A 17,635-nucleotide genomic window follows, 5' to 3' on the forward strand; every position below is an offset into this window, starting at 1 on the left:
TTATTTAATTATTGATACATTATTGTCTAATAAATCATACGAATCTCTTTGATGATTCGTATCAAACACTTTAGGATATAAATCATCATGATCATAAAATAATATACACAAATTCTTTTTGGTTATTGTAGATTCGTATCAAACTTTTTAGGACATAAATCATCATGCACTTAAAGACATTAGAAATTGGTTATTTCTTGCCTTCTATGTAAGATATCCTAAGAATTTTGTCATAAATCAATATAGATATTGTATTAAAATAGTAAAATTGAAAAAATTATCAAGAATAAGCAAATCATTAATTGCACGATTAGCTTAAAATAAACAATCTTTTGATAAACTAAAAATAAGTAGACTTTATAGAGGATATTCCAAAAAATGAGTTATGACCTATTCCTTTTGGGGTTAACCGATTGTTTGGGTTAATTATGCCATGTTTCATAATTTGATTTGTTCATCTATGAAATTTTAATTAATATTAGTTTATAACTAAGGCTAACATTTAGTCAACTTTGAAAATCATACTAGATCAAATCAGATCAAAAAAATTTCAAATCAAATCAGATGATCTCATAGTCTAAATGTTACCATGTCCTGAAATGAAATTGAAGTGGCATTGGAAAAAGGTAATTGTTATTTAATTGATATCATTAGTAGAGATGGAATTGAGATTTCACTATTTAATTTTGGCAAATTGGTTTCAACATCCTAAACTATATAGGTTGGGTGCACCCAAGCCAACACCCCCAAACTTTAACTAGTCACTAGAACACCACCAACTATTATTAGGTTGCAACGTGCGCTATTATTTAGTATTTTTTGGCACACAAACTGAGACATTTCTAATGATTAAAGGGTAAGTGACAAAGGGATACTTCAGGTCATCAAATGAAACACCTAAACCAACACAGTATTTTTTTGAAACACCTAAACCAAATAGTATTTATAACTTAAACTAACGTAAAACAAGTTTAGGGAAAGTAGAAGATTGTATCCACCAAGAATGACTAATTGAAAAGGATGAACACCAAACATGCCAAACGACTATAAGCTAACTCAGTCACAAAATTGATTTTTTACCTTTTTTTTTATTAGTGAAGTATTTTGTGATTAAATTAAACTAAGGGAGATGAGATTGTAGGGGAGAAACGAGACTCAATAACAACGAACCAAACCAATGAATTCGAATCAACAAATTGAAAAGAACATGAGCACGTACACTTGGGCAATAAAATGGGAACTCAATGCATGTCGCCTTCTTTCAAAGCCACAACACTAAGCATTTCTCAAACCAAAAAACTAACACGATTGGAAACAAAGCCTCAACAAAAAGAAGTGGATTTCTAGCTGAAATTTATCTTTCTATCCAATATAACATGAAGTACAAATAATTGTATTTCTCACCTAATTATCATACTAAATAAAGCATCCTATTCATTGAAACAAGTCAACCACAATCATGAAGCGAATATATTCGAATTGCACATAGAGAATATATACTCACTACCAAACCCCACCTTTCGATGCAAAATTATTGGAATGACGAGAGTACATGAGCATAAAGTTGGTCACCAAAATGCACTGCAATCAATCTACTCAAGAGTAAACAACAACAACCTATGTAGATCGAACATGGAATGATAGAAATATCCGAATTGATCAACCACTTGGTTATGTTTTCACCCAAGCCCTAGCTAAAAGACTACTCAAACAACATGGTGTAGCACATCTTAACAACAAAATCTCAAGTTATCATGAAATTTAAAAGTTGAGTGAAGTAGTAAAATAGAGATAGATTAAACATGCATGCAAGAACAATTAACAAGGATTAAGAGCGAATTAACATTCACAAAAAATATAAAATCGTAAGTTTAACAAGAGATATATAGAGAGGAGGAAGATGTTTCTAAAGTTGGAGTTCAAAGTTTGGGAAATGTAAGCAATAAGGTCCCTAACTTTAAACAAACCAATTACTAATTCCAATTAGAGATGTCAATTTGAGTGACCGGATCGGATTGGGTGTGGCCAGGTCTAATTTTAAACTTTTTTTAAAAAAAACAAAAATAAAATAAAAAAATAAAAAATAAAAAAATTGGTAAGAAAGACCCTGATCAGACTCTTAACCCGGCCTCATGAATTTTTTGGTCCAATATTTGCTGGGCAGACACTTGAGAATTGAGAGTAAAGCCGTAGAGGGGAGGGTAAGGGAATCCCTACCTCCAACTCTCCAAGTACCATCACTTGGTAAGATTCGAACCCTAAACCTCTAGGATCTAAGGTAAGAACTAGTGAGCCAACACTTTATTGGTACAAGACTACTAGTATTACAAATTAGAAATTTACAGTTCCTAAAAAAAAAGAAAAAAAAAAAAAACCTTCCTCTGTCCCATAATACATGACACAGTCAAACATTGCACACATATTATTGCACGAGTTTGACTTTATTTTTATATAATTAAATATTAATAAAAATTATTTTTTAAATTATATTATGAAACTTTATACCCCCTCTGTGTTTTAATAAGTGTTACACTTACCAAATGCAATCGTGTTTTAATAAGTGTCACACTTTTTTTTTTTGGCAAAAAGCTACATTTTAATATTATATCTCTCTTCTCTCATATTCCCCATTCAAATCCACTACTAATTTTTTTTTTCTCTCCTCACACATTCATTACTTTTCAATAAATTATTAACCCCACTATTTTTCTTTTACAATTTTTTAATACTCCAACTATCCCATTTACCTCCTATTTTATTTAAGTCAATTAAATTGCCTAAAAATATGTGCCAGTCAAAATGTAACATTTATTAAAACATGGAGGGAGTATTAAACCTATCTAACAATACCCTCCGTTTCACTTTGTTAGTCCCCTTTGGAATCAATCACTCAAAATAAGAAAAGGAGGAATCCTAATAATTTGGAATTTGATTGTAACTTTGTAATTAATTTTAAATTTTGTCTTTTCTTGTTTTATTTGTTTTATTTATGGGAATTAGCAAAATTAAATCGCTTATAATAAATATTGATTGGAAGATTTGCTATGTCAGCAATCCACTAGCACATATATTAACCAATTGGAATCATATGACTCCTAAACACCCAATTAGATTAACTATTCACGGATTATGAAAATTATTCACCCTATAATAATATTAGGAAATATTCTATATGGATATATCATTTTGAAACACCCAAAATAGTATATGAGACTAACAAAGTGAAACGGAGGGAGTATTTTGTGATAAATAAAATATATTTTTATTACGAATTTTTCACCATATACCCCTAAGTTTTTTGTTTATTCACTAAATACCCCTCAACTTTTTTAAAGTCATCATACACCCCCGAGTGTGCACAAAAATATACCATATACCCTTGATGACTAATGATTTTTAACTTCGTTAGTCATTAGAGTTAATTATGATCCGACATCACCCTAAAGACATTCTCCTACCTTCGAAACCACCCATAATCCTTTTTCCCACCCCTAAAACCACCCCAAATTTCCTTTTCTCATCTACAAAATTAATCATACGGATATATTTATGGAGATTTCAAGTTGGTTTCAGGGGTTGGAAAAAGGAGGGGAGTGGTTTTGAGGATGGGGAGAGATTTAAAGTGGTTTTGATACATTATTAACCAAATTCCACTCATCTTGTTGTCATTTGAAAATAATTTTCAAAGTAGTATTCATATAGGTTTGGAAATTACAAAGCTAGAAGTTAAAATATAATGGTTAAAAACATCATTGAAGAGATAATTTTTTTTCTAATAAATATGTATACTATCAAATTCTTAATCTTTAACGCATACAATATCTTGATCTTTGTAGCCTTAAGCTTCAATGATTGAGGCTTAAGGCTACAAAGATCAAGATATTGTATACATATTTATTAGAAAAAAAATTATCTCTTCAATGATGTTTTTAGCCATTATATTTTACGGTTTTTTTCACGATATACCACTGAGTTTTAACTTAATTCACCATATACCACCAAAAACTTTCTAATTCACCATATACCATGGAGTTCCTGTGCAATACCACAAAATACCTTTTTTGGTAACTACCGTTAGCTTGCTGTTTGGGGTATTTTACTAATTCACCATATACCTATGTTTATAAAGTTATTTCGCCATATACCATTAAATTAACAGATATTTCACTATATACCCAGAAATTACAACGATTATTTTTTTAAAAAAAAAAAATTAGTCTTTGACTATTATAACGGATAGTTTATATATATAAACAAAATACTTGAGGGATTGAAGCAGCACTTCACCCTTATAAAAGCATTTGCAAAGACGTCAACACACTCGAAATCATCATCATCATCATCATCTTACGAATATGCATACATAAGAATGCCAAACAAAACTAGTATATGTGGGAAGAAATTTGCAATAAGGAGCTCTGATTCGGCAATATATCCATAAAAGTTGTACTATAAGTGTGATATATGAGAGAAGTTTCGATGGTGCAAAGGTAATGCCGAGCAAAATGTCCTTTCAAGTTATGAATTTCAAAGTAGGGGAAGCATAGACACACAATGTCATGGAGATGAGAGCATGTTGAAGGAGCTCAAGAGAAGAGTAATGAAGCAGCAAAAAATAGTAGATGCAAATTCTAGGTATATGGTGAAATATCTTTTAATTTAATGGTATCTGGTGAAATAACTTTATAAACATAATATATATGGTGAATTAGTAAAATACCCCGAACGGAAGACTAACGACATTTATCAAAAAATGTATTTTGTGGTATTGCACAGGAACTTAGTGGCACATGGTAAATTAGAAAGTTTTTGGTGGTATATGGTGAATTAAGTTAAAACTAAGTGGTATATGATAAAAATTCCGTATATTTTAACTCCTAGTTTTGTAATTTCCAAACCTATATGGATACTACTTTGAGAATTATTTTCAAATGAACACTATTTTAGTAATTTATTTATTTTTTAGCACTAATTTCATAAATCGTCCAACGTCATATGTATTGTGGGACAGAAAGAGTACTACCTACGAGTTTACAGAAATGGATGATGTACTCCGTAGGAATTACTGTATTTATCAGAAAAGAAATAAGATATGAGGAATATCCTGCAATATTCTTAGATACTCGATTTTTTCAGATAATTAAGCTCAAAAGCTACGAAATTCATGTGATTTTCCTACTCAATTACCCAGACTCCAACCAAAGTCCCCTTACTCTCTCACTCAACTTCAGAAATTTTGCTCTGATTTCTAATTCTATACCAGGTATTATTTCTTTCTCTAACCTTGTTAATTATACCATAATTGAAGCTTTTTAATCCAATTGATTTGACAATTCTAAGCTATAATATGTTGTTACTTGAATTCAGAATAGTTAAAAATGTAATGGGTTGTTGAAAGATCTGTGTCTCATGAGTTGTTTGTTGTCATTTGTTTATGCCTGCTATGTGTTTGCGAATTTGTCTGTGTGAAAAAGGTTCCAAATGCTCGTTTTTTCCTGCAGTTTGTGCTGCTGAATGGTTGAAATTTGTGGTTGAAACTGTGGAATTCCTGGTTTGAATTGCAAAAAGGGTTCTTTTTCATTGATTGAATCGCAGTTTGTCTATTATGGGTTATAATGGATGTCCTTTGAATTGCAAGGGGTTCTTTTTGTGATCATCTGAATTGCAGATTGTCAGTTGGGGTTTCGATAAATTGGAGGGTAAATTGCCTTTTTTTCGCTTCGAAATATGTATGCATGAACAAGTTAGGAAACTTTCAGTGATCAAATTTGTTATTTTGTTAGTAGTTTGCTCAAATTTTGCAAAATCTCCATTTTTGCTGCTTGAATTGTGATTTTGAATAGGGTTATATGGGTCCTTGTAGTAGATGACTATTGGTAGACGTAGTAGGATTGAGCCATGAAGCTATGAGTTATGGGTGTATTTTGTTATTCATTACTCCCAAATAAAAGAGAATTGAGCCATAGTAGTTTCTGTATAAACAGAGTTAAAGGGTGCATGACTGCATGCTAGATGACTTGCTAGTGTTACACTATGTTTGGATGGAGAGAAATGGAGGGAAAGGAAGAGAAGAGAAAAGGGGAGATGCATCATTCTTTGTTTGGATATTAAATGCAAGGAAGGAAGGAAGGAAACGGAATTGGAAGGATCCATTTTCCTTCCCCTTTTAATAAACCAAATCCCTCCGCTGTTGGAGAGATTTGGAAGGAAAATGGAAGGTCACCATCTCCCTCCCCTCACCTCCCTTTCCCTTCCCTCTTTTTCCTTCCCCTTCCTCTCCTTCACTATTTTTATCCAAACATAATGTTAGAGTATTGCATTAGTTTGTACTCTGTAATTATTTCATTCATAACTGTGTATTAATTTTTGGATGCCCCAAAATGTAATTTGCCTTATGTTATTGCTGAGTTTTGACTATTGTTGAAATTCATGTTATTAATTCCGGAAGGAATTTATTTTTCATGTTATCCTTTATAAATCTCTTAAGTCTTAATTTATACAAAATTTACATTTATGTACTTAGACAAGTGTTCCTGGTTTTGAAATTTTGTTCGAAATATGAAATGTATTTTTAGCTTATGAAGTACTCCGTGTAATTTTCCCCCCTTTGATTGTATGTTTTTTGCAGATTGGTGGAGATCCATTTGTCAGCATGGCTCATCTACTTTCAACTTCTTGCTCCATGAAAGTATCTCCAAGTGAGAAACTTTCCTCCAGATGTTGGAACATAGGGTTGACAAATTCTCCCATGTCATTTACTCCACAAACTTCAAAGTCAGCATTTAAAAGGCTTGTTCATCAAGGAGATAAAACACAAAAACTATATGTTGTTCGTGCTACCACTGTACCTTTAAACCAGGAAACTAAAGCTCAATCTGGCACGAGCTCCTTCGAGAACAACGGAAATTCATCTGGTCGCAAGCGAGTTATGGTTATTGGTGGAGATGGATATTGTGGTTGGGCAACAGCCCTTCACCTATCCAATAAAAACTATGAGGTTGCCATTGTTGACAACCTTGTTCGTCGGCTATTTGACCACCAACTTGGTCTTGATTCCTTGACCCCTATCGCCTCCATTCAAGACCGCATACGCCGCTGGCAGTCCTTAACTGGTAAAACAATTGAACTTCATGTTGGTGATATCTGTGACTTTGAGTTCTTAGCAGAAACCTTTAAGTCATTTGAGCCTGATGCTGTTGTCCACTTTGGAGAGCAACGATCTGCCCCATATTCTATGATTGACCGTTCAAGAGCTGTATACACTCAGCATAACAATGTTATTGGGACTCTTAATGTTCTGTTTGCCATAAAGGAGTTCAGGGAAGAATGTCATCTGGTAAAGCTGGGAACTATGGGTGAATATGGAACTCCAAATATTGATATTGAAGAAGGTTTTATAACAATCACTCACAACGGTAGAACAGATACTTTACCTTACCCCAAGCAGGCTAGCTCCTTCTATCATTTGAGCAAGGTCCATGATTCACATAATATAGCTTTTACATGCAAGGCTTGGGGTATTCGAGCAACTGATTTGAATCAAGGTGTGGTGTATGGTTTGATGACAGATGAAACTGCAATGCATGAAGAATTATGTAACAGATTTGACTATGATGCTGTTTTCGGGACTGCATTAAATCGATTTTGTGTTCAGGCTGCTGTCGGTCATCCTCTTACAGTTTATGGCAAAGGGGGTCAGGTAATATTCTGTGAACTGCTCTCTAATAAGTGTTTACCTTTTTCTAGGCTACTGTATGAAACAGCTTTTAAATTTGAATTGACTAACTTATCTGAAAACATTATCTCGTTAGGTAATTGGTTATGTAAGGATAAAAATTAAGCTCACAGCCCCTTAAATATTGAAATAATGGTACTGTAGTCCATATTAGCATTTAGGTTCTAATTGCCAATATCTAAACCACTATGCAGCCTGTTGGATACTTGAAAGATATCTTTGATTTCACATTTGGTGGATTCCATATATAGAGGTTTTGAGTCCCTGACTGGCACTTTCTCGGTCTTGATGAGTGGCCAAAACCTTGAACAGATCCAAAAGATTGATCTTGGTTGGTTATAAGCTTCTTTCTGTCATCTGTAAATTGCATAAATACGGATTTTTCCTGTGTTTGCTTTCGTTGATTAAGGAAGCAATCAATGTGTCTTGTTAGCGAAGTCCATAGGTGCTAAACGATGTATTACTGTCTTTTTTCTTAGTATATAACTTGCCAAACAGAAAATTTTCAGGCATCAAGTATTTTAAGTTTGACACTAGAATTTACGGAGTATGAATTGACTTCCCCCATCATTAAAGCAAAGTTTATGGAATATTGGAGATGATTGTTTAAGCAGGAGAATGATACCTGTACATGTTCCTTTTTGTAGCCTTTTTGAAATTCTAGCATAGATGTCATTCTAACGTTCTTTTCATTTAAATGTTTCAGACCAGGGGATATCTTGATATAAGAGATACCGTGCAATGTGTAGAGTTGGCCATTGCAAACCCTGCAAAACTTGGTGAATTTAGAGTCTTCAATCAATTCACCGAGCAGTTTTCAGTAAGAGAACTTGCTGCACTCGTAACAAAAGCAGGAGAAAAACTTGGGCTTAGTGTTGAAACCACCTCAGTGCCTAACCCAAGAGTCGAGGCAGAGGAGCATTACTACAATGCTAAGCATACTAAACTCGTTGAATTAGGTCTCAAACCACACCTTCTGTCAGACTCACTCCTAGACTCTGTGCTGAATTTTGCAATTCAATACAAAGATCGTGTTGACACGAAACAGATTATGCCAAGTGTCTCCTGGAAAAAGATCGGGGTCAAACCACAAACTCTTCGAGCTTAATTTAAGAGTAAGACCGTAAGAGTACCTTTCAAGAGTTTGCTGATCAATTTGTTGTGACAATAGTTTTTTCTGGTGTTGTTTTAGTCAACTAAGTTATTCTTACATAGAGAAAATTAGGAAGCTGTAGATGTGGAGCTTATGCTAGCAGTTCAGGGTTTATATGCAGTTCTACAATGTATCTCTTTAATAGAACTGTGCTTCTGCTTGCTGTTGGTCACTGCTGTGGACATTACTGTCCCTGCTCCCTCTTATGTATGAATAAATGGTTGCTCAATAGCGTTGCAAAAGAAAAATGTTTTCATGAACAACTTGTGGAACAATCTTAATCAAGAGTTATTCAAGTACAAATATGAACCAATTTTCTATTATCTGCAATTTAGAGTTGAGCAGTGTTCACTTTTTTTCTGTACGTGAACAAATAAATTACGCAATCTGAATAATGTTATTTACTTCATACTAATGACTATCTTTTGATGTATACTATCTTTATGTGGTTTGATCGACCGAAACCTATATACTTAATGTGCTAGTACTGCATTTTATCCTTTCTAACATTCTGAACATATATTTCCATTCTACTACGCATTTTATGGATGTAACAAACAAATCTAGGAATTGTTGGTCAGAGCTAAAAATCTGGCTTGTTAAAGTTCGGTTATTAATGAAATAATGAACTTCATGGAACACTTGAACAAGCTTGATCAAAAAAAAAATTTAAGTAAAAAACAAGCTTTATCAATTTCCCCACCATAGTACTCTCGCCCATGATGTCATGAACAAATCAACTGCACAATTGGAATAATGCTGTGTACATAACAGCACAATTCTCCTGATGTATGTTAGATGCTGCTTGACTGTTCTGCAGCAGTGGGCAGACTTAAGGCTCCTGGCAGTTTCAAGTCCGTTACACTGTTTTCTGATCAGTCATACGGCTCATACCCATATTTTGAGTCTGATAAACAATGCCCGTTCTGAAATTGGCATTCATTCAGCTCTTGAGCCAAAAGTTGTAAAACAATCAGCACCTCAAATGGGGCAATAAGGATCTTTTCTAATCAATTCCAGATTTCCAATGAGGCTTCTTTCTTGTAAACAGTAGTTTCTAAAAAATAGAGTTCCTAGTTTTATAAATTCAATAATTCCTGAAAAGTTTGGAAAAAAAAGGTCATACAATGTGCAAAAGTTTCAATGAATTATCCTGAAGGAAAAATACATACAGAGTAATACAGGTCATGAGCCATAGTCCATAGACTATTGTTCCCTGATTCTAGATCCTGGTGTACTAAACAAACATTGTGGTCAAAGAATCTCCAATGTCCCGACCCCTTTTCCCTCCTGGTGTTTGTTGCAATAGGCATCCTCTGCTGTAAAAAAACCATTATAGCCGACCTCGTACATGAGATGGTGAATGCTTCATCCCGTCATTGCATTGGTTTTGATCTCTGATAAAATCTAGAACAACTTGTACCAATTCTTTTTGATGCAAGGTGTACTCATGATCAGCTCCTTCTATAATTCGAAGCTCATGATTGGTAATGTTTTTATCAAATTTCAAGGCGTCTTTAACAGGTACAATTTGGTCCATGGAACCATGAACAGTCAAAACCCTGCAAGGAAGAGCTATTATTGCATTAGCAGATCTATCAAACACCAACCAGTCTTTGATAGAGGATATAGTAGAACCTTAAACTTTATACCACCCGAAGCAGTAATGAAAACCACATGTGACTGAAGTATCCACAGTGACCAAGACACCTAAATTCTAATAATACCTGAAGCAAAAGTAAACATGATAACCAAAGCCATCATTTCAGTGACAGCAAATCCAGGAATGTATCCACAATTCCACAGTGACCAAGACACCTAAATTCTAATACCTGAAGCAAAAGTAAACGCGATAACCATAGCCATCATTCCAGTGACAACAAATCCAGGAATGTAAACAAGCAGTTTAATCATTGCACAACACAAGAGTAACAAGTTGTCTTAGATAATTAAACTGCACGGATCCACTATAAATTGACAGCAGTTTCAGACGTTTTAAAGATGATGATATTTGGGTAAATGGTAAGTAGGCAGATTATACATATGCACCATCTGTACAACATCAAAGAATAAAAGAAAAGTCTGAACGCTTAAGCTCCGGCAAGTCAATCAGTACTTGCTCTCTCCATAATTTGTGCTAATTGCTTAAATATATCGATTTAAAACCATTGTCACCGACAACTGCACTAAACTTTCAGAACTCAGTTGCATACTAAATCCACCTCTAGTCTAGGATCTTAGAGTCCATTTCACGTTAAAGTAAAGGAGACAATAGGAAATCAAAAGGCATACACTGATGTAAAGAAAGACAACCTTTAATGACCCTTTAATCTAAATTAGGATTTGATTGCTGATATAAACGGAGCCATAACTGACCTGCAGTTCTCAGGAATTAAGTGGCAAGCTGCTCGAACATCCGTAGATAGACGATCCATTAAGCTGTCCTTAGTTACACAATACTGGAACTTTCCTGCAACAAGACAACACTACTCAGTGAACTTCAGTGTTACCCACGGTTGGGAAAGTCAAGAAGTATGCACTCAGTTTTTGTAAACACTAAACTTTCCGATGATTAGAAAGTAAAACATGATACATACAAGTATTAAAAGCTAAAAGATAGGGTATCTAGCTCCAACTTGCATAGTAGGGAGTGGGAAGCATGTAATACACTAATACCAAGTTTTGTAAAAAAAAAAACAAAAACAAAAAAAAAAGATGTTTCATGAGCAATTACAGGACAACAATTACAAAGAAATAGAAGAGATTTTAGTAACAAAAATCGCTTTATTTTGAACACTGTTTAACCTTAACTTACCACTTTTACCATAAACATCGATAAATCCAGTGCTCTCAATCCTTTCCAGAAAATTCTTGCCCAGGCGACCCTCAATGCCTTTTTCAAGATCAAAGCGGCCAGAGATATTTACAACTCTATGAACACCATGGTACTTAGCAGCATACAGCAGCACCACATTTCCACCTGCATGAACCTTTTTTAATCCCGAGTTGAATTATGATACAGTTTGAAAGTAGCAAAATAGAGCAGCGAAAAATAGAAATTAAAAAGCCAAACCTAGCCCCAGTAAATAAGAGTAAAACAAAGAAAGCTCAAGAGTCATGACAGTATATTCATAAGTTACAAATGCTCTTTTCATATGTTCCAAGCCTTCCCTCAATATAATTACATGTTCTAATAACAGGTTGATGAGGCATTGGATCGTAAGGGATCCCCCCCCCCCCCCCCCCCCCACCCAGTACCTCACCCCAACACACAGGCCCTGAAATGCAAGGTTGACTATTTACGACCAACACATGGAAGATAAGGAGGTACCATTTAGCAGAGCTGAGATCGACATTTACTATATCCGCAACTTCCAATCCTATAAGCATATTGTTGAGCTGTACACAATGCAAGTCAGTCATACTAAATTAATGTGACATCCATAAAGTACTCCCGAACCCTGTATTGTGTGTTCTATAAAACTCCATAGCTCAAATAAAAGGAGACTTTAAATATGCTTCGTCAAATTAGCGATAATAAAGCAAAATCCTTCCATACCCAATATCAATTTTTCTTAGCACTCAAGTCTAGAAATTAGATGTAGGCATGTAGCATATAAACCTTTACTATGACCAATGATCGTGGTTATAACATGGCCAGTTCCATGGAAATGTTGGACCACAGCACGCAAGTCTTCAGCTTCTCTGCGATAGTTGCCATATCGAAATGAACCTTCACTTTCGCTACAAAGAGAGCACAGTAATCAATGAGTCATCTACATAAAAGTTTTGCCAAATTCAACCTAGAGATGTACCAACTAAGTAAGTTAGTGATTCACTTATTGCCATATTGGGCTATTGGCATATTGCACTTAAATTTCAAGGCCCCATTTGTGTATCTAAGTCCTGCTTAAAAAAGAGAGTAATGCAGTATTCAGAAAGCCACATTACCGTATACAAATACAATACAGGCCACAGTTGTAAGCATTTTTCCTTTCAACAATGTAGCTTGTATGGGTCTAAAAACTTCTACGCCAGAGGAAACTGATAGAGTAGAGCGCATAGGATATAAACAAATTTTTGCATTAAGAAGGGTGCAAGGCAGAGTGAGCTTTTAGCCATTTCAAGCAAATGTTACATAAGAGTAGATTTCTATCATCTTTGCGTGAAGCAATTGAGATAAAACAACCTTATTCACAGGAATCAATGAATCTTCACAAAAGATTTCCAGACAAAATAAATCACTATTAGTTGCAATTGCTATACATGAAATTTCTACTCTTACTGCTAAAGGCCCAAAGCATGTGTAATAATTATAGCTAATATATTTCTGCTTATTTTGTTGAGGGAAGGGGGAGTATTTCATTCTTTGGATACATCTCTCTTTTTTTCTATTGTCAGAATAGACAAATTGTACAATGAGTTCACATGGCTCACCCATTTCCAGCAAAGTCAAAGCGGAAGGCACTCATTCCAATATTTTCTATAGCAGTAGCAAGGCTTATCATGGGAATGCGTTCCTGAAATCATTTAAAGAATGTTTATTGTATATCCAACAAATTAGGGTTTTCTTCAGTTAAACACAACAACAAAGCAATTCAATATTACTAGTCCGTCAAGAACATATCAGTCTACCACCCAACACAACACTGTTACCACAACTTAGACATGAAGTCTGTGCTTTTCTGCATCTACAGCCTGTACATGATACTCTATAAAGACTATCCAGGATGCATTTTTGAACCCATAACATATGACAATTGTGGCAGGAAAAATACAGACGCAAGCATGAATGATGCAATGACCATGTAAAATTGAGTAAGTAACATCAAGGTATAACAATGTTTCTTGTCTATGATCAATGATTGACTTCATGCCACAAAAGAACAAGTCTCACTGTACAACATTCAGTAGGCAATCACTTAAAGCGATGGGGAAAATACAATGCAATATGGCAAAAGGCTTTAAAAGCAATGTTTAGGAAATAGGCTCTGCATTCTATAGCAATGGTGTTCAACTTGAAATATAGGCACTTTCTTATGGTAGCAAATACTTACCTTCATGGACTTTATTCCATGGCACACAATTACAAGCTCCTTGGAACCTGTATCATGTAATATCCCCACTAGCTTTTCACCATGATGATTTGGTATGACAACCTTAGTTTGTACAGTCCCTGCATAGAAATATAGTAGAGAATTTTCAATGGCAAGAAAGAAGAGACAATAGCATTCGAGCATATGACTGATACTAAAGATCAGGACTCAAAGCACAATAAAATAAACAGAAGGAGAAAAAAAAAAGCTCTGTATATTAATGAAAAATAGAACAAATTTTAGAAGCTTGCCCCAAAACTTATTTGAGCACTATAGAAACTAGAGCAATCTATTCCTAACCACCATGAAGTAGATTTAGTCTTTGTTTGTTAATGAAAGTCATTTTTCCATGTATAATCCTTACTAGGTCTACTCCAAGAATTTGACATCCACATTATGTTTCCTTAACTCCTTCACAACCTTCTTTCTCCAATACTTTGTTTCTTTTGAAACTAAATTTCAGCATTGACCTCCTTCACGGTCTAGCTTCTAATATTGCTTTTAATTTATCTAGCCAATAACCAGCATTTTCCCATTACTATTACTCAAAAATATTTTCTCATCACCTGGTATAAAACCAAACTTTGTCTAGAATGATGAGATAAAAACTCAATTATGGATTGGGTCTTTCCTTCCGCGGGAACTCATAATGGTGACCAACCCCTACCCCCATATACCATTTACTTCCTGTTCCAGTATGGCTCCATATTAAATATCAAAGGAAGCTAAAGCTCCATGGAATTTCATCATCGAAAGCTGGATTTCTCACATATTCCCTGAGTTGCAATAAAACAAAGAAGGCCTAGCAGTCTCCGAGTTCAAATACAAAGAACCTAATGATCAATACGACAAGCTATAAATCATAGAAATTAAGCAACAATAAACTTAAGCAATACTATCAAACTTAAGCAATACTAACAAACTTAAGCAATACTATCACCAAGGGCTTGTTCACATTTACTTAATTTCAGTTCAGTTCAGTTCAACTCCAATCAATTCAGTTCAGTTTAGTTCAATTCAACTCCTAATTTCCCTCTCTCATAAAATATTCATTTCAGTTCAGTTAAGCTCCAATCAATTCCGTTCAGTTTAGTTCAATTCAACTCCTAATTTCCCTCTCTCATAAAATATTCATTTCACCTCAGCTCCAATCAGTTCAGTTCAGTTCAGCTCCAATCAGTAAATGTAAACAGGCCCTAAGTGCTGTCATAGGACATTTTCCTAACTCATAACTTTCAAATGATTAACATGATCAAGTTGCTTCCAGCCTTTCGCACACCACATCCTTATTATCCTCAATTTACAAGAAACTCCTAGCCGCCTATAGAACTAATTTCGTTTTCAGCTAACTTTTTTGTTGTCTCAAAGTTAATGAATCAACAATTTACAATGTAATACGATACGACCACCCATGATCATATTAGAATGGAAAGTAACACTAGATTTATATAAGAGCTAAATTACTAACAGTCACCACTTGCCAACCTATAATAAAATCTAAGATCAGTAAAATCACTATCTATTCACTCACTTAAAATGATCAAGAAAACTCTATGCCTCGTTTCTAACACATATACTACTCAACATCAAATTCAGGCATTAGACTAGCGCCTATCAACGAGTTCCGAGTTCGTCTCAGATATCATCTGGTATTTGTAGAACAATACCCTTAATCCTTAAACATAGTAAATGAAACTCTTAAACGTAGTACAATGTAAGCCCAACAAAGAGGAATCAAACTAACAATTTGAAATTTTAAATCAGTCACAAATTCATCACATATCATCAATTATAGCCAAACCCAGGTAAATGGAAAATGTTATTGTCAATTTCACAAAATTTTCAATTAGCATTGAATTTATGATCATATCTTCAATCAAATTAGCAAGTATTGCTTGTGTTTTTATGATCCCAAACTAATACAAGTACTAAATTTTCTAAAACTGAATTCAAATTATACAAATGATTATTAAATCAAACCCCATAAATTTGAAAACACAAAAAGCTCACAAATTTCTCAATATATACCCGAAACCCATTTGCAGGAGCATCATTTGCTTGCAATTTTTAAGATTAACGTAAGAATTAAGGTGATTAAAACAATAGAAGTTACTTACGTTGAGAATGATTAGGCTGATTAATTCCAGCATTATCTTGCCCAACGGAAGAATTAAAGTCTTTGGGTTGATGATCAGCCATACTAGCGAGATTTTTGGAGGAGAAAAGGTGAAGAAATGAGGTTGAGCAAAAGATGAGAATATACAAGTTAATCTCTAATATCTTAGGGCAAATTTGTAATTTTTCGGGGTTAAAATGAGTAAATTTACTAATTGAAACCTAAAAACCAGTAAGATTATGTTCTTTTGAGCTTGTTATTAATTATTAATTATATCATCAGCTCTCTAATTAGGAGTGTTAAAATATATCCGATCCAAAAAAAATCGATGATTTGATCCGAAATCCGATTTTAAGATTTCGGATCGGATATCGGATATCCTAAAAGAAAAAAGAAAGGACGGTAGATGATAATGAGAAAGGGCGCCACGTCTGGACGAGCGGGCAGAATGGATGAGCGAAGAGTGGGAAATAGCCCGAGTCTCATGTAAGATCGAGGTGCTTCCGAGGAACTGGGGGACCTTCTCGAGCACAAGTTCTGGAAAAAAATCGGGTTTTCGAATATGTGTTTCTAAGACTTGCACTTACAAACATTATATGGAGAACTAGGAGTTCTACTTTGCTTGTTTGGATGGTAATGTTTTATGATCCTAGGCAATGTCAAGTGCGATTTGGTGTTACTTGTTGCAAGAAATCAAGAACACATTTAAATATAAGGCGGGTTAAGGAACTCTTTGAAAAAGGCTAACGATGTATCACCATCAACATATAATACATTAGTTTGTCTTTGAAATTTGATTTCCAAGACTTAATATCATCTAATTTATTTGAATCTGCAATTGCTTCTACCTTTGTTGTGCTTTCACAACTAATTTTTGGTGGCTCTAATTTATCATTGTATATGTGATTGCATTCAAATTCGATCAACTGCTCTCTTCTTCAAGATCAACCTCACTTGAAAAGTTGAAATAATTTATAACATAAACAATTTATTATTGAAAATATCATAAATAGTGAAATACTGATAACATCCAAGGCCCATTAGCTCAGTTGGTTAGAGCGTGGTGCTAATAACGCCAAGGTCGCAGGTTCGACCCCTGCATGGGCCAATTTATATTTTTCACTTTCTTATTCACTTTCACTTTTATGAATTAAAATTTATATCTTTTTATCATAGATAACATTAACATTGTGGCCCATTAGCTCAGTTGGTTAGAGCGTGGTGCTAATAACGCCAAGGTCGCAGGTTCGACCCCTGCATGGGCCAATATTTTTTGCTCTCGCATTCTAGTTATGCGGCAAGCACACCTTCTGTCTCAAATTAGTTGTCACGCAATCTTACTACACGACTTGACACAAACATCCTTTTAGTTGTGTTATTATTACTCTATGTAGAGTTGATTCGAACGAGTCCTTCAGCTCTTGAAAAATATATCAATCTTGAATGCCCTGCCTAAGTTAGAAGATCAGCTCATGACAGAGCACTTTATAAGATCAGCTCATGACAGAGCACTTTATAAGATCAGCTCAAATAAA

The 17,635-nt window shown here is 34.4% G+C and overlaps 2 protein-coding genes and 2 non-coding genes across 4 annotated transcripts; 3 read left to right on the forward strand and 1 right to left on the reverse strand.

Annotated features, from left to right (window-relative positions):
- Nucleotides 1-5,080: 5,080 nt before the first annotated feature.
- Nucleotides 5,081-9,218, forward strand: LOC145591452 (UDP-sulfoquinovose synthase, chloroplastic). The gene is made up of 3 exons (XM_081647907.1): nt 5,081-5,263; nt 6,629-7,699; nt 8,442-9,218. Exons 2-3 carry the CDS (start codon nt 6,653-6,655, stop codon nt 8,841-8,843), a joined length of 1,449 nt encoding a protein of 482 aa, XP_081504033.1. The 5' UTR covers nt 5,081-5,263; nt 6,629-6,652; the 3' UTR covers nt 8,844-9,218.
- A 798-nt stretch (nt 9,219-10,016) lies between these two features.
- Nucleotides 10,017-16,217, reverse strand: LOC145593050 (putative uncharacterized protein YDL057W). Its single transcript, XM_081649558.1, has 7 exons — nt 16,102-16,217; nt 13,946-14,064; nt 13,326-13,408; nt 12,511-12,632; nt 11,704-11,868; nt 11,265-11,358; nt 10,017-10,450 (listed from the first exon to the last, which is right to left on the reverse strand). Exons 1-7 carry the CDS (start codon nt 16,181-16,183, stop codon nt 10,222-10,224), a joined length of 894 nt encoding a protein of 297 aa, XP_081505684.1. The 5' UTR covers nt 16,184-16,217; the 3' UTR covers nt 10,017-10,221.
- A 917-nt stretch (nt 16,218-17,134) lies between these two features.
- Nucleotides 17,135-17,208, forward strand: TRNAI-AAU (transfer RNA isoleucine (anticodon AAU)). Its single transcript has one exon. It is a non-coding gene; the product is annotated as a tRNA-Ile (tRNA).
- Nucleotides 17,209-17,292: 84 nt separating this feature from the next.
- Nucleotides 17,293-17,366, forward strand: TRNAI-AAU (transfer RNA isoleucine (anticodon AAU)). The gene has a single exon. It is a non-coding gene; the product is annotated as a tRNA-Ile (tRNA).
- The last annotated feature ends 269 nt before the right edge of the window (nt 17,367-17,635 follow it).

This window comes from Chenopodium album, chromosome 18 (assembly GCF_948465745.1).
Source record: "Chenopodium album chromosome 18, dcCheAlbu1.1, whole genome shotgun sequence".
In the NCBI taxonomy this organism is placed as follows: domain Eukaryota; kingdom Viridiplantae; phylum Streptophyta; class Magnoliopsida; order Caryophyllales; family Amaranthaceae; genus Chenopodium; species Chenopodium album.